Here is a 21413-nt window from a genome sequence, read left to right on the forward strand (position 1 = left end):
AGCCTATTATTGCTTCACGTTACCTACTCAATCAAGCTCGAGATGATCTGAAATAGAAAATGTATGGCCTCCAGGTCTCTAGAAACACATTAGGTGGGCTCTTTTTATGGAAAAGTGTGTTTGGTGTGGCGCTCCAGCTGGTGGATTCTGCTATTAGGGCAACATTTTCACCAGGCATGTTAGGAGCAACAAGAGGTCCATTAAAGCATGTAATTTTAGATCATTTATTTTCCCCAATATATTTTTCTGACTAGAATAACTTTCATATCATGGGCCCATGAAAATACTGATTGGCTGTGGCTGCAGCACAAACAGGATTCCATAATAACATGAATCACTTTCCCCTCCAAATTAGGTCAATTGTTTTTTCTTTCATTGCATGATGAATAACAAGTTATAAACGTAACAATAGGTCACCTGAAAATGTGAAATAATCCCACAAGCCCAAATAAAACTACCCTGCACATTCCATTTGATTTGGAACGGAAGGCTATTTCCCTCGACATCTGCTGAAAGTTTGAAAAGGGATTTGTTATTCTTAATCATTGTGGCCAACAGTGGTAACTTTTCAATTTTTCATCTGCGCCCTAAAATGAGCTTGCGCTCTGCCCTGAAGTCATGAAATCACACGTACCCGCCTCCTCCGTCCCCTAGCTATATACCTCTCTTTGTTTGTTTGTTCAAACTTGTGAATTATATTTTCTCGGTGCGGTGGAGTTGTTCTGATTTTCTATAAACGCACTGGTGCATTTGATGACGGACCACAGCACATCATAAACGGGACTGTCTAGACAAAACTACAATGGCGGATCAAACGTGTCAACACAATGTATAAAATAAGGTTGGCTATCTGGAAAAGAATAGTAGGCTAGGCCACATTAAAAAAAAAATGTATGCACTTTTCAGCCAGGTATAACATTGCTATTGTCGTAGTCATAGTTGTCCGATTGTTATTGGTATAATGATGATTATTGTTGTTATTGTTATCTAATTGAAAAGACAGGTTGTTGTCCATCTGCCCAACAAATAAGCTAGAGCAAAAGTTCACATATTTACCATATGAACGCCTACGCCTAGAACATAACGTCATAGGCCTAGCTCTCAATGCTCAATAGGCTACAGAATAGTTTTGCAATAGTTTATCGTTGTGTTTATGAGAGATTCGTAGAACATTGCACTGGTCAAAATACAATAGCCTAACCTTGTATTATTGATTATGGTAATGTTTTATGTACAATTATTGATATAGACGAATAGGTTATGTAGGCCTATAATCACATGATGTATCAAAAAACCCATCTTAAACTTCCAGTGCTAGGCGATATTTAGCATCTCTTTTCAAGAGTCGTGCCCTCATGATTAATATACCTCAGAAGTTAATGAGCTCGTGCCTTTGTTGTTCGTTCCAATTCCTGTTTGTTGATTCCAGTGTTATTTCAAGCACCAGTGATCACTCGGGGGCCTTGGCTAAGAGGCAGACATGTATTCAGCCGTTAATCTGACGGGGCATCTTGACTCATATGTGTATTGGAGAGGGCCATTGTTTTCGCTATAGATTAGGTTAGTAGCTCGCATAATCGAACCCCAACAGACACATAGACTCGACAAAACTCACACGAATACTTGGATCGGCACAAAAATCCTCAACAAAAGTTTTGAACAATGTATTTACTTCCATTAAATAAAACACAATAGTTTATTTTTTTGATGTTGAAAAAAACGAAACAAAATTCCATACCAAATAGTATACACAGAGCAAAACCAATGTCATTTTGCAGGAACCTTTCGATGCGTCTTTTTATTCCCAGGATTGCTACTCTAAATCGATATTCACACAGACATTTAATAATAAATTTATATGTTAGAAACACACAACTGGTGCGTTTAGTATGTACATTTCCTTGTTTGCAAGCAAAACATTATTCCTTTTAGGGGTTTCCACATGCTTTGTTAAATTGAACCTTGAGAAGAGAGCAAGAGCATTCGCCTCAATAAATTGGAGATGATATTTAGATATATATACAACCTTTCAGTCAATTAACGTCCAAAATTCGAAACTTTCAAATAAACACGCTTCGAAAATAAAGTAGGTCTATCCTAAATTCTGCACTCGCGGGTGAAGAACAAAATACTCATTAGCAAAAAAAAAAGCCTAATAACTTCCGTTTAAGTTTAAAGCTCCATCGCAGGGTTTAGCTCATTTCAGTGGTTTAGTCTTCTAGTGCCCTTTTGAAAAAGAAAAAAGGTAGTCTATCGTTCCTGTGACTGGGGTTTATGTATTCTCAGGTATTAGACTGGTCTATCCACGGCGTACTGGCAAGCGCTCAGATTTGAGGCCGGATTCTGAACACTGGTGTATCCAAAACTCGAGTGCTGCTTGGCTTTCAGTCTCAGGCTAGCCAGACTGGAGTTGCAAGTGTCCCTGTACACATAAGGGGGGGTCGGCGGGGCGTATGGGCAGGTTGGCGTGGGAACTCCCGAATTAAGAGAGGGGTTGCTGAGGTTGTTCAAGTTATTGAGACTGTTAAGGCTTGAACCGGGCACGCCAGTGACCGCGGACGGCACCATGCTAGAGGTCATGCTCATTGAAGAAATGGAGTTCGGCGGGGAGAACATCGTCTGCGATGACAAAGGATTGACATTCATGGAATTGAAAAAAGGGAAGCTTTTGGTAGACAGGGAGGCCGACGTTAGCCCTTTTGCGGCCCAGTTGTTATACGTGTAGCTGGGGTACATATCATCGTAGGGCTGCATAAGTCCATTGAACTGAGGACCGAAGCCGTTCTTGCATAGCTCAGCTTGTTGATTCCTTTCCCTTTTCCTCCATTTTGCTCGCCGGTTCTTGAACCAAACCTACAACAAACAAAAAGAGGAGTTCAGAATTTGATAATTATGTAGGTCTTTAGGCTATTAATGCAACATGTAAGGCCTCATGTGCTTTATTTTAGAGCCGACGTAAGAACGACTTGTTGGCTATCCAGTGCAATTCAGAAGAATTGATGGGTAGCCTATTTGGTCAGCAATAAACCAGATGTCGTATTTTCTTCCTTCATATGTGTGGCCTTTAGATGTGTCTTAAATCAAAATCAGACATACAACTGTAAATCAATTCAATTAATTTCTCACAAATGACAAATCTGGACCTTATCACTTTGCAAAAATATACCCACAACCAAAAGAGTTAACACAGGATATGCCTTAAATGTATAGAGTTGTTCTCAAACTTTTAATTCATTGACGTTATCAAAACAACTATTGTAAAGCAATTTATTTCAAAGCGCAACGCTCCTTGTGATACAATCCTATGTTGGATTGCAACAGGGTGTAATTGAGTCCCTTTCTCTCGTGCAAAGCAATCTGGGTTGATTCCAATATAATCCCAACACACATCAAGCGTTCCTAGCTGTGTAGGCCTATTCCTCCATAGGCAAAGACAAACACGTTAGTGACCTTATTTATACATCACTAGAGTGACAAATACAAAATACAAGCTTTGCACCTCTTTCACATGAACGTAGTACCACGATTGGTATCTGTCTGGGGCTAATGTCAATAGTCCTAACCTAATAGCTTAGCCTGTAGTTATTATTTGTTTTCTACAACAACTAATAAACAAACTTACTTATCTTGTTATCGGCAATGTTAGATGTCTAACAATACTGTGATATTATTCGTAAATATAGTAAATGTGTGAAATTGTTATATTCCAACCATTTCCATTGTATCCACTTCATTGATATTGACAGTAAAATCGTACTTGTTTTACAGTAAAACATATTTGTGCAAAGTGGATGGCCTATCATTTTAGTTTTTCTAAATAACAATAAATTATAGGCTTAGCCATCTAATGTTTGGTGTTTTGTAATTTGTTAATTGAGTCATATAATTGTAAAGAATAGCCAGTCTTGAGTATTTGCTTTTAGGCAACCTATTATGTCCTAAGAAAACATGTTCTGGCCGCCCGCAATTAACGTTATGCCTGTGTAATTCACGTCCTTGCCTCGACTCAATATAAGTGGCACAAATCCCCCGAAATTATGCACATAAATAGTGTTTGTTTATTCCCAAGGGCCTTACCCTGACGCGGGCCTCTGTGAGGTTGGTCCACACGGCTATCTCCTCTCTTGTAGACATGTCCGGATAGCGATTCCGCTGGAACGTGGCCTCCAGTTCCTGAAGCTGCTGGCTTGTAAAGTGAGTCCTCTGTCGGCGCTGTCGCTTCTTTTTAGAAGGGTCATCTGAAGAGTCGTCATTTTTGCTCTGGCCCTTTGAGTCTTTCTCTGTGGAGAGAGTAAACAAATACATCATTCATTGTGATCGGGTCAGTCACAGGCGTGAAGTATCTTCGGTGATATTAACCTCGTGAAACTTGAACCAATTTTAAATCCTTTGAATCAAAAATCAAATCAAACTTTATTTGTCACGTGCGCCGAATACTACAAGTGTAGACCTTACCGTGAAATGTTTACTTACAAGCCCTTAACCAACAGTTACTCTCATGCTAATACCACTAATAATGTTACGATTCCTTATTTTGGAATGTTTATGCAGATACATGACAAGAAGGTACTATAAAACGTGACTCCAAAACAATGTCAGTATGACATTGATTGTTTTGTTTTATTTGCACAATGTGCCAATGGTAATACTGTGCAAATGGTCATTTAAAACGTTTATCTGTTTTGTCTTTCATCGAATAAAGGCTTACATTTCACATTTTAAAAGTATTACACGTATAAAGGTATGCGCAAAGACATTAAACATGATCACAACAAAAATAGAACTTCACCAGAGTCAAAGGTTATGTAAGTAATGAGAGCGTCAAGTTCGGTGACACTTATAACACAAATAAACCAATTACTGGCACAATCACAATCCGAATATCTGCATAGTCAAACAAAGTGACCCTCTGTCAATCTGATATGTCCAATGACTATTTGCATTCGTAAAATAATATCTTCCTCGGTCTCAAACTGCCTTTGTTGAGAGGGGCTGTAGGGAGCCATCTTTTGTTTCTTATCAACAGAAAAACGGCCATTCCCTCCTCTCAAAGTCATGTGCTGACAGTATGCACCACGGGATGATTCTTACCTACGGACTCTGGACTGGAGGTGTCCGATACTGTGTGTACCTCTAACCGGTGTTTGGAGTCCACAGACCGCTGCAACGGCTGCAGACTAGAGGCCATTGCTAGTGCCTTGTGGTGCGTGGAAGAGAGTTTAGTCCCGGTTTGGTGGTGGTGGTGGTGGTGGTGGTGATGGTCTAAATTCAATGGATCCTTCATAGAGTTCATATGGATAGGAAAGCGCTCGACTCACTGTCAGAGGCAGATTAAGTTCTCTCAGTGCAAGCAAAAAAAGAGAGACGTCCGACGGATAGGAGAACGTGGGAATCAATGGTGTCAAGATTTATAGCAACGCTTCTCCCTCGCAAATTAAAGTAAAACAAAAAAAAACACCTTTGTTTAAACTAACTAAAATATATTTAGAAGAAACGCAGCATAATTCGCGTCGGAGAAATAAAACAGTGTTTTGATTGAAGTAGGGGCAAATAGATAAATCGGGCTGATACTGCTTGCTGCGCGGAGAATCAGAGTGACAAGGACAGGTAGGTGATATTAGATCCAGAGGCATACACACACTACGCCGCTCGCTCTTCATTTCAGCTGTTCGCTGCGCCCTGGCTGTACCACTGTGCCTTTCTCCTATGCCTTTGACGTCACCGAGAGCACTCCCATTTTCTGACAGGCCGTCAATGTGGACATGAAGGTTTGCCCAGCCAACCCGCGCACGGGGAAATAAAATATGTCTGCCAATGTGTTCATGCGGGATACATAGCTTATTTTTCTTCCAAATAAAACCGTGTAAAGAGAGACGGGACGCATGGTGTATTGTACCGACGATGCACCGAATGCCCATTTTGCAGACCCCCAAGATAAAAAACATATACAGTCTTCTTTCTTTCAATGAGAAGTCTATAGTACACCGTTATAAAACACCAGTATTGAAACGCACGTCACTCACGTCGTGTGCATTCTACTCTCAGACATTTACATAAGGATTTTAATGGGAAACATACCCAACTAGGGAAATTGCATCTAACATTCAAGTCATACCAACAGGGGCTCATGATGCGTTTATTTGGTCAAAATTGGCTAGCCAATTTATTGCGTTCTTGCTAATCTTATGTTCTCCCCATTGCAGAAACCATGCAATAGAGATCACCTGATGAACTGACCTTCCATAAACAGTCATCTCCGAGCAATGCGCAAAAGAGCAACGCTATATTTATATGATGGGGAACCCAGGATGCACTGACCCCAGTGCCGATAGTTCACAGAACGGATGTTGACATTTTTCAAGTTGTTGGCCATTTCGAGCATAGCAGATAAATGATGACCTGCCAAATCAATCGTATTAGAAGTCAAGTGACACAATCTAGTCACACATTTAACCTTATTAGTCACCAAACAATTGGGCAAAAATGCAAGGGCCTTGGTTTATGGCAGTGTTTCCAGAAGTCGGTCCTGGGGACCCCAAGGGGTGCACGTTATGTTTTTTTGCCCTAGCATTACACAGCTGATTCAAATAATCAACTCATCATTAAGCTTTGGTTGTTTGAATCAGCTGTGTCGGTGCAAACAAAATTGTACCGATTCGGGTCCCCAGGACCGAGTTTGGGAAACACTGGCTTAGGTCATTCGATTTGCTCGAAATTACACATTTTATCTCGGTGCTTAGCAGGGTATCCTGTGCGCTTAGACCTTTCAGCTGTTCTCAGGAAGTCGACTTGTAGTGCTTTTTAATCTAATAAGATTCTCATTTGCCTAATAATTTGGAATAAGGACTTTTAATGACATCTAGATGATTTCCCATTGCAGATAAATGGCCGTATGCATGGGGGTTATTCTCTATGCAGGCTTTTGACAGTAGTTCACATGGGACTAGTATTCTTCCCCTTAGGCATGTGCGTTAATAATGCAAACAGCATTTAAATGTCCATGGAATTAAAATGAAACGAATATGTAACATGATAGAAAATGGTTTGATTGTCAGTCTCCACATATCATATAACAGATTAAATGTATTATAGTCCGTTGAATGCATTGTTAATAGCAATACTAATAATACAAATAACTTTCTTCATAACTACCAAAATGTATTCTAATTGTTTCATGCATACTTTGTATTTAATCTGGATGTAAACTGCAGAATATTTAGACATCACGCATCTTTTCTTCCCAATCTCCCGGATATCAGGATATGGGCGCTGCTAATACATTATTGGGCTAATCCAGTGAAAGCCCTTGATATACACCTCATTTGCACTCTTGTGGGAGAGCCGCGCGCGGACCATGGAGCGAGGGAGAGAGAGCGGTCAAAACCATGGTTATGGTTATGCCTCCATCCTCCCTATAGAGTTATAAAAATAACCTTGCGCTGTGTGTTTAGCCACCCCACTGTACACAGCTGGACAATAATATATGCAGATCTTGAATGAAGATGTGAATGTAGCCTGCATGTCTTCCTTACATCATTTATTTATTCAGTTTAGCTGAATATTCTCACGCCTGTCTTTTCGTGGGCCCTCGTCAGGCATATCAGGTGGATTTTATTTGTTTAAATCCCCCTCATATGATTCGGTCAGAGGTTGGGTCTATCACAGGTCATTTGGTGCAATGCAATTCGTTTGGGTCTTATACGTTGTGATCTACAAGTGGAAAGCTCATTTTATTTGAATATGACGTAGTCTCGGGCCTTATTAAGCAATAACCTGCATTCTGCGTGTTAGCAAGGATTTTGTGAACAACTTAACTGTTAAAATTCCCATTGGGCACAGAAGTCAACATCTATTCCGCGTTGGTTCAACGTAAATTCATAGAAATTTAATTGAAATTACGTAGAAACAACGTTTATTCAACCAGTGTCTGTGTGGTATTACCCTGAATTGCAGATGGTTTTAATGATACTACTACCACCACTACTACTACACTACTACTACTACTACTACTACTACTACTACTACTACTACTACTACTACTACTACTACTACTAATAATAATAATAATAATAATAATAATAATAATAATAACAATATACTACTATAAAAATAAAAACATTTAAATTGCATTGAACTCTAAATTTTTCTGTAGGCTCTGCAAGCCAAGAAATGTTGATTGCTCAATTATTTTGCTGAAAGTAATACTAGATTTGCAGTGGATTATCGGGTTCCTCTTCATTTTTACCTTCAGAATGCTTTATCTCTCTTCTGTGGATTACCGCGCGCGATACGCCATAGAGGGCCATTAATTAGCAATTCAGTCAATATAAGGGGAGACGACAAGGCTTTTTACATAGGATTAAGGGGACATCAGATTCCTCCATTAGTATATTCCTCCTCACGAATAAGCTTTCATTATACATTTAGTTTTCCCTGGAGTCAATCTGACAAGACCTGAATATATTAAGGCCGTTGTAAAACAGTTGAAAGGGATCGCCAATAATCAGGTGGCTCGAGTGTCTCTTCACTCCGGTGCCTACATGTGCAAGCCTCGTTGGCTCGTCTTTGCATTACCTCATATAATTATGTGTTTCTATTTATCTTATTATTGTTAATCAATGAGGGATCACAACGCCGTCCTCGCTCAAGTTGCTGCTATGGAGAAAAGTAGCCCCACGGGCTGATGCCTGCTTTGCCACTTGATTAGATCCAATATATCATGAATGAAAATAAAATTAGCTAAATTAAGAGTTGGCAAACTGGTAATTCGTTTAGCACTTCAACAAGATTCGTTTTATGTTATTCCCTAATTACACAATAAATGAAATCCACTCCAACCTTACAGACGTGGCCCAGACGAAATACACTGTATTTTTCGTTATATGCAATGTAGCCTATGTGAATGTTGTTCATGGGAATATTTCTGTGTATGGATTTAAATGCATCATCATATTTTGACCTAACTGATATGAGCCACAACTTGATGCAAGATGCATTGATAGCCACACGAGTGCAACACAAATAACATTCTGATACTTTTTAATGGTAGTCCCTTAGACAATAAGAGTGCCTTATATTTGAGGAAATATAATTAAAAAGCCTTTTATTCATAGGCCAAAGGTGGGATATTGGACTACTTGGTAGGCCCTACTTCAAATGAAGAGGACAACATGACAACAACAAAAAAGCAGCCCATATATATCGTCGCGTGTTATCTGTAACCCCTTGGCAGTATAACGAAAGCTGGGTGTATGACGATAGAATGAATATATGCTTAGGTCTTTCCCTACTCTCTTTCCCAGTGGCGCACTACTGCACATCAATACCCAGCCACCAGGTGGCAATCTAAGACAGTATAAGACCACTTTTCCTCAAAAGAACTGGGCTGATACACCTATATAGGCCTAGACGAGCGTTTCCCAAACTCGGTCCTCGAGATTAGTTGATTATTTGAATCCGCTGTGTAGTGCTAGTGCAAAAACCAAAACGTGCAGCCTTTGGGATCCCGAGGACCGAGTTTGGGAAACGCTGGCCTAGACAGATCTATAATATTTTAGGAACAAAAATGCATCTTATTTTCGGATATGCAAAGGGACCAAAACATGGAATGATGCTGCTATAATCTCAGCATCTGTTTTCTTCAGCGGGCGAAATTTGAGGAATTTCACATTGAAGTGTTGTGACACAGTAGTTACACATATATGCTCACCTATTTGTACACAAGTTGACGCAAGCTTGCGGCAGTGGGAGTCCATTATCGCAATTAGGGGAACCGCTTCTGGAAAAGAAAAGGGACTGGATTTAGTATGATAATGCTGAAACGGTTGCATCGAATACCCACAACCTTGGTGTGCTTAAAATCACAACATTTTTCTTAATGTACAATCAAGACATTGCAGTATAGGGTCAAACAAAATTGTCACACCTGTATGTTTCAATTGTCACACAATTGTCAGACCTGTATCATTTTTGATAAGGCCTAAAAGCACTCCACTATTTTCCTCAAGTTTTGTCAAATGTCGATCATTGGTTTTGAACCCTATAACACAAGGAGCTCTTTAAATGCAGTTCCTACAGAAAAACAATGCAACGGTTTACAGGGTGCTCTGTGACGGGGTTGGTGTAAATTGTTCCGGCGGCATGCAGCAGTTTGGGGCACTGGAAGTTGAGTGATTCCGCAGTAAAATCACGGGATTAGTGTCTGATTGAGATGTCTGTCGGTGGGATATTAAAAAATTCATTATCGCAGCTCTATACTAACTCGATATGAAGTAACACAGATGGGATTTTATTAGGCCAGGCTTCCGACTGTTTGCTTATGATAATTTAAGATGGGAAATTTGCATGCAATCATGCTGTTAACCGTTTTCCCCAATCATTCTCTTTCACTTTGGACCCGCCAGCGCCACACAGAACTCCTACTCGCCTCACCTGCTATATAGTCTACATCTGTGATTTTATTCAAAGGGGTTAGACATTGGAGGTTAAGTTTTACATGGTGTGTACCTGGAGAACCCTGGTTTGAGTGGAGCAGGTTCTTGTGTATTTCGAAGTAAAATGAAAGATGGGGTGTCAGGTTGTAAGGTTACTGCAAATCCCTCATGTCATCTAATCAGCGGCAGTAATGAGCTTTCATTCAATATTTCAGGTGGCTCCCCCTCGCCCCTAATCCATTACATTGGGTTTGGAAATGGCATTGACAGGGAATAGTAATTTCCAAGAAGTCTCACATAGAAATATGCGGCAGGTGGCCTGGCAGGTAAGAGCCTTTGGCCAGTAACCGAAAGGTCTAGGTGAAAAAGTCGATGTGCTCTTGAGCAAGGCACTTAACCTAAGCTAATTGCTCCGGTAAGTGGCTCTGGATAAGAGTGTCCACTAAATGACAAAAATTTGAGAAATGTACATTTCGAAAATAAAAATAATATTCTCTTGAATTTGGAATTTCCTGTTAATTTTTATGCCTGAATAAAATGACATTGCCCTAAAAAGTAGCAATAGCCTTGTACGCTCATAGACCTGTATGTGAGAAATGTTAGAATTTATTTGATAATATTCATTCGATTAATTTGACTTCCAAATAAATTACAAAGTAATAACCGAGTAATTATTCAAATAGCCTAATAATACACGATTAGAAGGTCTCTTTACCTGGTTGTAGAAGTTGATATTCTACTAATTCCAATTTAACTTGCATGCATAGTTAGTGCACATTTGGGCTCCACGATTACAAATAATATAAATGACTATGTAAGTCTCTCGTTATGACAACCACTTTACTGCTACTAGGCATTTATGGCAACCACTTTACTACTACTAGGCCCACTGCTCCTGCCTCTATTAGGCCTACTACTACCATCATAGACTAACACTACCACCATCAAGGAAAACATAATAATAATAATAAATAGGTCCATTTAAAGTGGTTTATTGTGATACCATTAGTGTCTAATTATTTTAATGATATTATTCCGTCTATATTCGTTGTTAGCATAGTTGTGCGCCTAAATGATCCGTATTTAGGTATGTCATTATTAACGTGCCTTTTACAGGTGTAAATGATCCATGCAAAAGAAAAAAGGAAGTAAAACATCTTTTTAGGATTATTAGTCTACTATAATAAGCATGGAAAGATAATATAAATAGCCCATACTATTTTTATTTAAATCTGATCCAGTTTGAGATTTAGAGTGCAATCATAGCAATATCCGCAACGCAATTGATATATAATCAGTCCAGTAGACCACAACAAATTGTTGAATGATAGTCAACAATAATCTGTATTAATAGATTGTTTATTTCTTAAGGTTGCACCATTCACTTCAACAGCACGAATTCAACAGCCTGTCTGTATTATGAAAATTAATAACCATATGTTTCTGCATTAATTTGAGGCGCGAGACCATGAAGTCCAATCCATTCCATGTTCCATTCAGTGCTAACGTTACATCATTATCATCAAGCGGACTTACAAGGTGAAACCTGCCACGAACTCACTTATCATGTCCCTTTATCTTACTGCGGTGCTGATGAAATTCACATCAGACTTTCACAGATTACGCCAAAAAGGCTAACCCGAGGTGGAACGAATTCCTTCACTTGCATTAACTCTCGGCAAAGAGTGGCCTTCGCACTTACCGTAGTCGAAGACACCAGCGCTTTACGCCCTTTCTTGTTTTATTCTTGTCTGGTTAAGAGGTAAATTCCACACCGATGGTTCTGCTTATCACCCTTCAGATAAGAACCTGAAACATCGAACTTCCAGGTCCAAAATATTAAAGTTGCTGTCCGTCTCCCGAAGGAAAAAGTCTCAGCGCTACATAGATATCTTATCTTTCCCGCTTATCTGATCAAAACGCGATGCCACGTATGATTGTGTATTATATAAGCGCATACAACCATCTAGCTATAGTGCTTTTAGAAATTGCGAAGCAGGCGCTGTCATTTCAATAGGTCATTCTTTCTCCTTGGATCGTCTTCAGCCTCAACAACTTTTTTCTCCAGACAGACACCCTAAGAGTGGCGCATTTTTTTCTCTCTCTTGAGCTTTGACAGAGCGCGTGGGTGTGTGTCTGCGTGAGTGTGTGTGCCTCAGTGGGTGTGTTTGTCTGCGTCTACGTGCATGTGTAGTTAAAGACAGTGTAAACTTAGAAACGCTCAATTTACAACAACAACGAAATAAAAACTCGAATAAACTAATTGTAATAGAATTGAGTAAAACGTCATTCATAACACATAGCCTACCATTTGTATGTTCTTGTTTTTAGGCCTACATTAATTAAGATACTAGAATATGGAATGAATTCACAGTCTATATATGCTTGCATAAGCAAATAGATCTACATTTTTTTTTTACTCTAAAATTTCCGTTCAAAATAATAACTATTTCTATCTGTCGGTAAGATTAGTGCATTTGAAGCCTATGTTATTTCAAAGTAAATCTTTTCTTTGCAGCCTACATAGGCTACAGGAAATTTGCTGGAAGAGAGCCTTATACATGTTGAAATTTACCAGAAATCACTCTCAAACGCTATATATTCATGAATTGATTAGATTTACTAACCAGCATCACAACAATAAATGATAAAAGTAGAATTTAGTTGACAGGTGCAAATATGAGGATTGTGAATGTTCATATCATGACAACAACAATAAAAAATAAGTGCCATTTGAAACAGATTTACAGCGTCAGTGTTCACATTACATTGTGATGTCTTCAATGTTAATTTAAAAACATTGACAAACTATTTGGCAGTTCAAAGTGAATGGGTTTTGCGTTACAATTTCTGATGTAAATTCTTGCAGTAACGGGAGTAATAGTAGGCCTACGTTTGAATTGACACATTTGTTTTGGGATAGACTTATTTTTTTATTCTTTGGAGAAGCGAACAGCTGGCTGGGATGCAAATGCTCTTTATAGATCCGTAAGATCCAGACTGATTTTCTATTCGCATCTTAAGTGAACCAGCGGACCGGACGTAGGCTACATTTCATGTGCCTAATCCTTCTTTTACATTTTTAGTCATACTCCAATTAAACAAGTAATTAATGCACACAACCACATGGGAATTTCGCTGCAACGAGGCATTAAAGCAAAAACATGCACACGTAACGGCCTTATATCTATGCTTTTCCCACATTGTCCCTTTAATTTAGTAATGCGCGCAGAATACCATTACCCATAACATTTGAAACACTTTCCTAAAATGTAGGCCTATAGGCCCTGTGGGTAAACTATGCATTCGACGTGCATGTCTAATGGAATATTGTAAAGATATGATTATACCGATGCTATCTATCATTTGCGTGTTCTAAGGCGTCTGAGAATTGTGATAACAACGCAATCAGCAATTAGAGGAGGTTTATATGATCCGTGGACACAGGAAATCAATTAGCCTTATTTATGAGAGTTGCATCCCTGATTTCTTCTGCGTCCAGTCACAGGCCCAAAAACATGTCTATAGATAAATTACGAGCACATTCGTAGGCTAGTATGTACCAAGCCTGTAATGCATAATTGATAAGCAGATACATTTTCTGGTCTGTGACGCCCTATGTTAATATCAGGTCACTCAATTATCTGAAGATGACCTATACACACCGATTACATTTGATCTCCGTGTACAACGAACGCGCATGATTTCAAATCCCCCAACGCTGTTATCAAATATCAACCTGGCATGCATCCCTTTGGTACAGCAAGCCCAACCCCGCCTGTCATATCAGAAGGGGAAAAACGGTGGCGTCTTGAGAGGCACGTTGTTCTACTAACCACGCTTACCTTCATCTGGAGAATAAAGACGAGAGCCTGCCTTCTCTTTCTCACGAAGAAAGGTGCATAGGAATGCCTGAAGTTCAGTAAAAAGGCTGCTGCTAGTGCTATGAAATCTTTTGCCTCGGGGGCAAACCGGCGGCTTCTTTTCATTTCAAGCACTTATCGATTCGCTGTTGTCATCTTTGGCGACGCAGAAGGACACTTGAAAGAATTTCTAATGGGGCTGTGATGTGAGAAGGGAGGTGACCTGACCAAGCGCGCTCTTCTGATTCTTAACGAGGACATCAACCACTTTGCACACTATCAGCTGCCGACAGCAATACTATAGGCCTATTGAACATTTCAAGGTTTTACTTGTGCACAGGCCTACTCTATGAAACTTGTAGACATGCTCTCCCTTTCATGTAGCCTATATGTATGCATTTTATATTCCACTAAATGCATGTCTAATATAGCCGCCATATAACCAAATAGTGGTCAAATAATATGGGATTGACAAGCAATCGCTGCACTAATCAAGTCCATTATAGTCTATTAATTGTGAATACGGTATAATAAACATTGCAGTGCAAATGAAATGTGTACAATCCTATGTTCTTTGTTGGATTTAGTTATAGCCTACATCAAACTTGTATCTTCCTAAATTATTTATGATTTGATGTATGTTAGTAAATGCTTCCTTGACTGTGTTGTACTAGAGCAGAACAGACCTATCTCTCTATAGGCCTTGTTGCTGTGAGCCCAATAACTAGATTGTTAAGTGGGGTGGGTGTATAGAGGGTGAGTGATCACTGTCTTTAGCACACATTTGTTACAGATAATTTATCACTGATTCAATTGTCATTCATCTGTACTAGTACAGGGCTACAAAAACTCATGCACCAAAATCAGAAGAGTTGAGATATTGACATATTTGGCATTAGATCTCACGTTTCCCTCCACAGTGTAATTAATATTATACCCCTGAGACAAAGTGTGTATATTTCGGGAACACTTTCTTTCTTCTGACATGTTGGATAAATAGTTTGCCATAACCAATTCTTTTTAGTGTCCCAGTTTCGAGTCATTAAAGTCAAATCCAGTGTAGACCACGAGGAATCAATTAAAGTATAGTTAAATCGGACAGAAAATGCCCCAAAGCTGAACTTTATTGAAATGTTTCTCAAAGTGAATACTTCTTCCACTACCACTACCCTCACCTAAACCAATCAGATCTCTACTGTCAATACATTCCATTCCAGGTTGACATAAACTTCTAAAATGTTCATTCCATCTCACACCAAAAGAATCAAAAACACTGCACTATGCATGATGACAAACATATGGTCCACTATCAATCTATCTTGCAGCTTTAAATCTCTCTTTCAGTGGCAGGCTTTTTGGTAATGTGGACGTGAAGTCGATTACTCAGGAGTGTACGTCTGCCTGAGAAACTGAGCTGGCTTGTTTTTTTGCATCAGCCCTCAAAACCACAAGCGATTGTCGCCTAACGCTATGTCTGGCCGGCGCTCTGTGGCCATGTAATAAAATTTGGAGTCAAATTGGTCTTTCAAAGCCACAAATCTTTAAACAAATCAGTTTATGTACTGCTAATACGTTAGACAGAAAGTAATGGCTTGGAAGTCACTTCAAGTCAGCTTTATTGTGGGTGTAACTCCTCGACCATCGTTACATTCGAGTGAGGGGAAGGAGGCAGGAACAGAGAGAGAGAGATAAAAGGAGAGAGAGAAAAATAGAGGGAGGGGGCGAGAAAGAGGGAGAAAGATAGATTAGAGACACTACTGTCAACCCCTTCAGCAGAAAAAAAACGATATGTGTATCCATCAGTATTCTAAGTCGCATTAATAACAAAAAGCCGCCTGTAAATTAACTAAATTAAAAGGATGACTCTTGGATAGCTCTTGAGCTTGTTGAACGGCTTTCTGCCTGATCCTTATTATAGCCAGGCTGTGTCACAACACCCAAAGGGGAAAGATCCAGCACGACAGTAGGCTAGGCTACTACTCAGTCCAGCTAAACACGAGTCTGTGGTTTGACTTTAATAGAGCTGGCCCATATAATAATTTACATGGTTGCCTGCACTCCCTCCTGCCTACAAGCTAATGCAGTGTATATTTAAAAAGTACTCAGCTGTTTTGCCTATATTACCTTCCTTGTAATTATCCTAGCCTTGAGTTCCCAAAGAAAATGCATCACTGAAGTCATGGTGGTTTTGGACCTCAAATGGCTTCCAATGTCATTTCTGGTCAGGTTTAACAGGTATGGATTCCCCTTGACATCGGTCAGGCGGGAGTTCAAAGGTTCCAAAGAACAATGAAGAATACACTAGTAAGTCAACCCATGCTTATAGAACACAGTGCAACATTTTCAGTCTAGCAAAATAAAGATTGACACATAGATACGGGCATGTAGCATGGTGATCTTAATCACAGATGCAAAGGGACCAATAAATTGCTCAAGCAGTTCACTGATCAATTCCATGAAGAATCAATGGCGAACTACCACTAACCTGCCGAAGGGGAAATCGACAAATAATTAAATTGGTGTAATAAAATGGCCATGATGCTTCCATCTCATCAATAACATGTAAAACAGATCAGCTACACAATAACTCCCCTGACCGTGTACCCAGGTGGATCGCAGGGCGCAATCGGAATCAGCTTAGCCTTAATTGGTCTACTGCGGCAGAGAGAGACTGTGAGAGAGAGAGATATGGCAAGACAGATGTCGACAGTAGTAGAGGAGGGGGAAAAAAGGGGAAGATAAATGTGGTAGATCGAGAAAGCTGGTAGATAACAATAAAGCCTTTGCCACCTTTTGCGATCAAACCCTCATTCTACAATCAAGACCAATGGATTGCGTCCTTTTATCTATGTTAATTGGTTCCAATTGTGGTAAAATTGGTCTCTTTTTCATGGTACTACTCACCTGTGTTACATTGTATATGTGTGTACACAAACCATTATAACAGAACCACCATACATGCAATTGCCAGATGCCACGTTGGCCCACACTGATAAACATGATAACCTTCATGTTGATCATGCATCGTCTTGGTGATGATCTCCACTCTGACTCTGTTGAACTGTCGATGAGCTATGTTTTTATCAGTATTGTATTCAAATGATAGTCAGTGAGACACAAATACAATTTATGGATTATTTATTTATTTTACTTAACCCTTATTTTACCAGGTAAGTTGACTGAGAACACATTCTCGTTTACAGCAACAACCTGGGGAATAGTTACAGGGGAGAGGAGGGGGGGGGGGGATGAGTAAACAATGGTAAAACAGTTCATATTAACATGGGACGAACAACACAGATCTATGTAGCGTTGTGGCCCTTTCCTCAAGTCAACTAAAGAAAAACTAATCCATGGGTGAGGGACTGTCAGGGAAACGCGTGTGTGTGTTTGTTTGTATGTGTGTAAGAGCGAGTGAGTGAGCGAAAGGGGCGCCTATAATCCAGTCCCTGTGTGAAACTGTTGACATTTGTGCTTTTTTCCCCTTCATTATGTGACTGAGGCTGTTTTGCGCTGGATTAGCTACAAATCTCCCATGCAGCACATTCAGCATGCCACTAGTAGTTTAACTTCATTAATAATGGATGAAGAGATTGTAATCCTCAAGCAAAGGAGCAGGAGTAGCAAGACACTAGGAGACAGGAGCGAGAAGAGATTGAGGGAGTCACAGTTTTTCATCCCAACACTATCCTGAATCGTTGACAAGCTGACAACATTCCCAATCATCGTTGTCCACTTGTAATATCCAATCTCATGTCAATAATACTGTTCAGGATGGAATTTGCCGGGAACTCACAAAGGTTGGGGTGTTTAAGCCAATGCCGGGAGAGGGGGAAAAAGAAAATAGGGGGAGAGACTTCGGAAATCTCGGTGGTGCGTATCCCAGTGTTTACCATTGATTGTGTTTACTCAAGCTTCTCATTGACGACTATTATGGAAGACTGAGGAACTACCCTGCCCTAACAGCTGAATAAAGGGGATTAGCGTGCAATGTATTCACAATCTCTCCACCACCGGCGATGCTTTATATCAACATAACGGGATATACATGAGCCATATAGCTGCTTATTGCACTTGGGATGAGTATGTAGTGGGGAATCACCCCAGACTTCAGTATCTGAAATGACTACATATCATTTATTGAGACGTGTTGTTGTAGCTGTGTTGTTTGGGTGGGGTTGGTTTGAGGTAGAATAGTTTGTTCTCCAACTATAGCTTTGTGGTGCTGGTGAACTCGCTGGCAACAGGGCCATCTGCACTGGTTCCTTATTGAGGGCTTTGCTTTGTGTTGCGGCTGCTGTCTCATTTGGACGACTGTGGGCATCAAAGGGGAGAGGTTGGTAATCCTGAGGAGACTCTCCACAACCACCATCTTTAGTAATTATGTCACATTCTGCTTTAATGGAATAATTCTAGTAAAAGAGAGGAGAAAAGAGAGAAAAATAAGAACAGAGGCTTTGATCTTTTTCTAAACCTTTTCCCAGAGGAATCTGAAGAGTTAGAGATACTGCCGTTCTAGTATCTGATGTGCTTCTTCTTCACTTCTTTCTTTCTCTTAGTAACTAAGATGAACTGTATGATATTATACCATGGGAATCTCATACAGTATCCATTAGATAGCTCAGACATATTTATTTAACAAGGCAAGTCAGTTAAGAACAAAACCTTACTTACAATGACGGCCTACCAGGAAACAGTGGGTTAACTGCCATGTTCAGGTGCAGAACGACAAATGTTTACCTTGTCAGCTCGGGGATTCGATCTAGCAACCTTTTGGTTACTGGCCCAATGCTCTAACCACAAGGCTACCTGCCACCCCTTATATAGAGTGGAATGAGGAGTAGATTAACGTTCCTTCCCTGTATCAAATAGATATGGACTACTTTTTAAAAGGGACCAGGGTTAATCAATGGCATAAATCTAACAGGGCAAGTTGTAACGAAGTGAATACTGAATGCTTGACAGGGGCTCCAGTATGCCTTTGATGTTTATAAACAACTCTGCGATTGCCATTGTCTACAATTAGAGGAGTGGAAAAGTACTACAGTAGCAAATTTGGTCCAACATGTTAGCCATTATGCTATGAGGCCTAGACCTTTTGAGTGCACAAGTAGCATTTTCCAAGTTACACTAATTCATGTCCATATTCAAAAGTGTCATGGGTCTCCAGTTGGGGACTTTATCGAAAAGTGTAAAATGTCACAATATTTAACTATTATTGTTTATCATTTCCGTTCAAACTGTTTTTAATGAAACATTAACTTTAAATCTACTAGTGTGATGTCACTTTTTAATTGTAATGCCTTACAAAATGCCTTACAAAATAATTTGCCTGGGAGGTCTTGCTAATCTGCTGTGGAGAACACGTTGGGAAATTAAAGGGAGGTTGCGCCTAGTGTGGCAGCTGCTTTCAAAGCTTCTATAAATGCCAAAGATAGAGAAGTTTTCCTTGGCACATCAATGAACTTTTCACAAAAGACACAAACTTGCCCCTGGAATGCTTCTCGTTTTGAACATGTTCATGTCTATGTATAACCACATATTGGTAATCCTGTTTGTTCATGTCATTCTAAATGGAGCTCGATTGCACAGCGATGCAACTTGTACCACTCGGATGACTCGCAATGAAAATGAAATCACCTCTCCATGAGATTTCAAAACAAGCCTGCTGATCCATACTTTGTATTTGCATGTTGTATGATCAAAATAACAGCAGAGAGGGAAGTTTGGCTTTGAATGAATGCCTGTGCTAAGATAAACAAAATCTATACTTCATGAAGAACATTGAAATTGTGACCTTGCAACAATGTTTCTATTAGGAAACAGCTCTGAAGCTAACAATACATTGAAAGAGGTATCTAACAATTAACTTAACACAATGAAGGCTCTAGGAAACCTGGCCCACCCTGGTCAACTTATTAAAATTGCTCAGAATTTTAGTACAGCTCTTCATGTGCTAATCTTGAACCATTACAATTTTGCATCTACTGTCTGTATTAAGTTCTAGTATCTAATCAAACACTGTGAGAGCCAAGTGAGTTATATAAAATATCACACTATAGGCATCCACCACCTGTCCATTTTCAGGTTATCAAACTACATACATCAGAGTGGAAACATGCCATTTCCAATTGCCCTGTCTTGATTCAGCATCCAATGTCATGTAGGCCCATTGCTGTTCCTTGCATTTGCTTCCAATGTCGTGCAATGCATTGTTACAGCTTGGATATGTTCCTACATTTTGCTATGAGCCTGTACAAGGCATAGTAAATACTAACAGGACAGCTTTGATATGTGAGGTGCCACATTGTGACAAATAAATGTGTAGTAGACTAAGCTTAGGCATTATCATCACTTAATGGCAGATGCGTGTCTCGTAAATATTGCTTCAAATAAAGTTTCTGAGGACACGTTTTGACTGACACCTTGGTTTGCCGCAGGGTTCGTGACCCCGGCATGCCTTGGAGGCTACGGTACAATACTAGAGTTTCATTGTAAACCCCCCCATTAGCTTGTTTCAGCCTTGATGCCTCTGTGAACACCATTTTGTCATCCCGTTAGGACTGTAAAGCCTGAAGGAGATGGTGGTGTCAGTAATGATGGCCTCCAGAGATGCTTTCCTGTCTACATATTGCTATTGAAATACCAAATGGGGTTAAGAATGAGAAGTTCATGAACACAGCTAGAACATTGGTCACTTGATTCTATGCTCCCCTTGATGATCACTGCCTCCACCTTTTCCATTCAAGGTCAGTTACGTAAACAAAAACACATCGTAAGTTATGATAATGGTTTTCCGCTACAAACGCCAACGCAACTTTGTTTAGACTAATTATTAAAATGTAGATTGTGTCGCTCTTTTGATTATTACATTACACAGTGACTAGGTTTTGTGTCATTGGAAGGCATTGGAAGGGGACTGCATTTTCTCAGAGCTATATTGGCATATCCCCTCACCTCTTCATATTTCTCACCCCTTGCTTCCTTCCTGGTAATGCTTGAACAAGTCAGTAAATCAACCATATGCAAAATGGTGTCCCCATTTCATGCCAGATACATCTCTTAATAGTCCCCTCCAAAATAAGCCACACCAAAGCAACAACTTTGTCACGAATGT

General features: G+C 39.8%; 1 protein-coding gene across 5 annotated transcripts in view; it reads right to left on the reverse strand.

Annotated features, from left to right (window-relative positions):
• Positions 1-1628: 1628 nt before the first annotated feature.
• The window catches only part of LOC100136799 (paired like homeodomain 2), a 56426-nt gene continuing 36641 nt past the window's right edge, over positions 1629-21413 (reverse strand). For 2 of the 5 annotated variants that reach the window (XM_045723239.1, XM_014211930.2), the window contains exons 2-4: positions 9710-9778; positions 4078-4280; positions 1629-2853 (exon numbers count right to left, since the gene is read on the reverse strand). In XM_045723239.1, coding sequence (XP_045579195.1) covers positions 2290-2853; positions 4078-4280; positions 9710-9755 — 813 coding nt within the window. In that variant the 5' untranslated portion in view covers positions 9756-9778 and the 3' untranslated portion in view covers positions 1629-2289. 5 annotated transcript variants of the gene reach the window in all.

The sequence above is a fragment of the Salmo salar genome, chromosome ssa09, assembly GCF_905237065.1.
Source record: "Salmo salar chromosome ssa09, Ssal_v3.1, whole genome shotgun sequence".
Taxonomy (NCBI): Eukaryota; Metazoa; Chordata; class Actinopteri; order Salmoniformes; family Salmonidae; genus Salmo; species Salmo salar.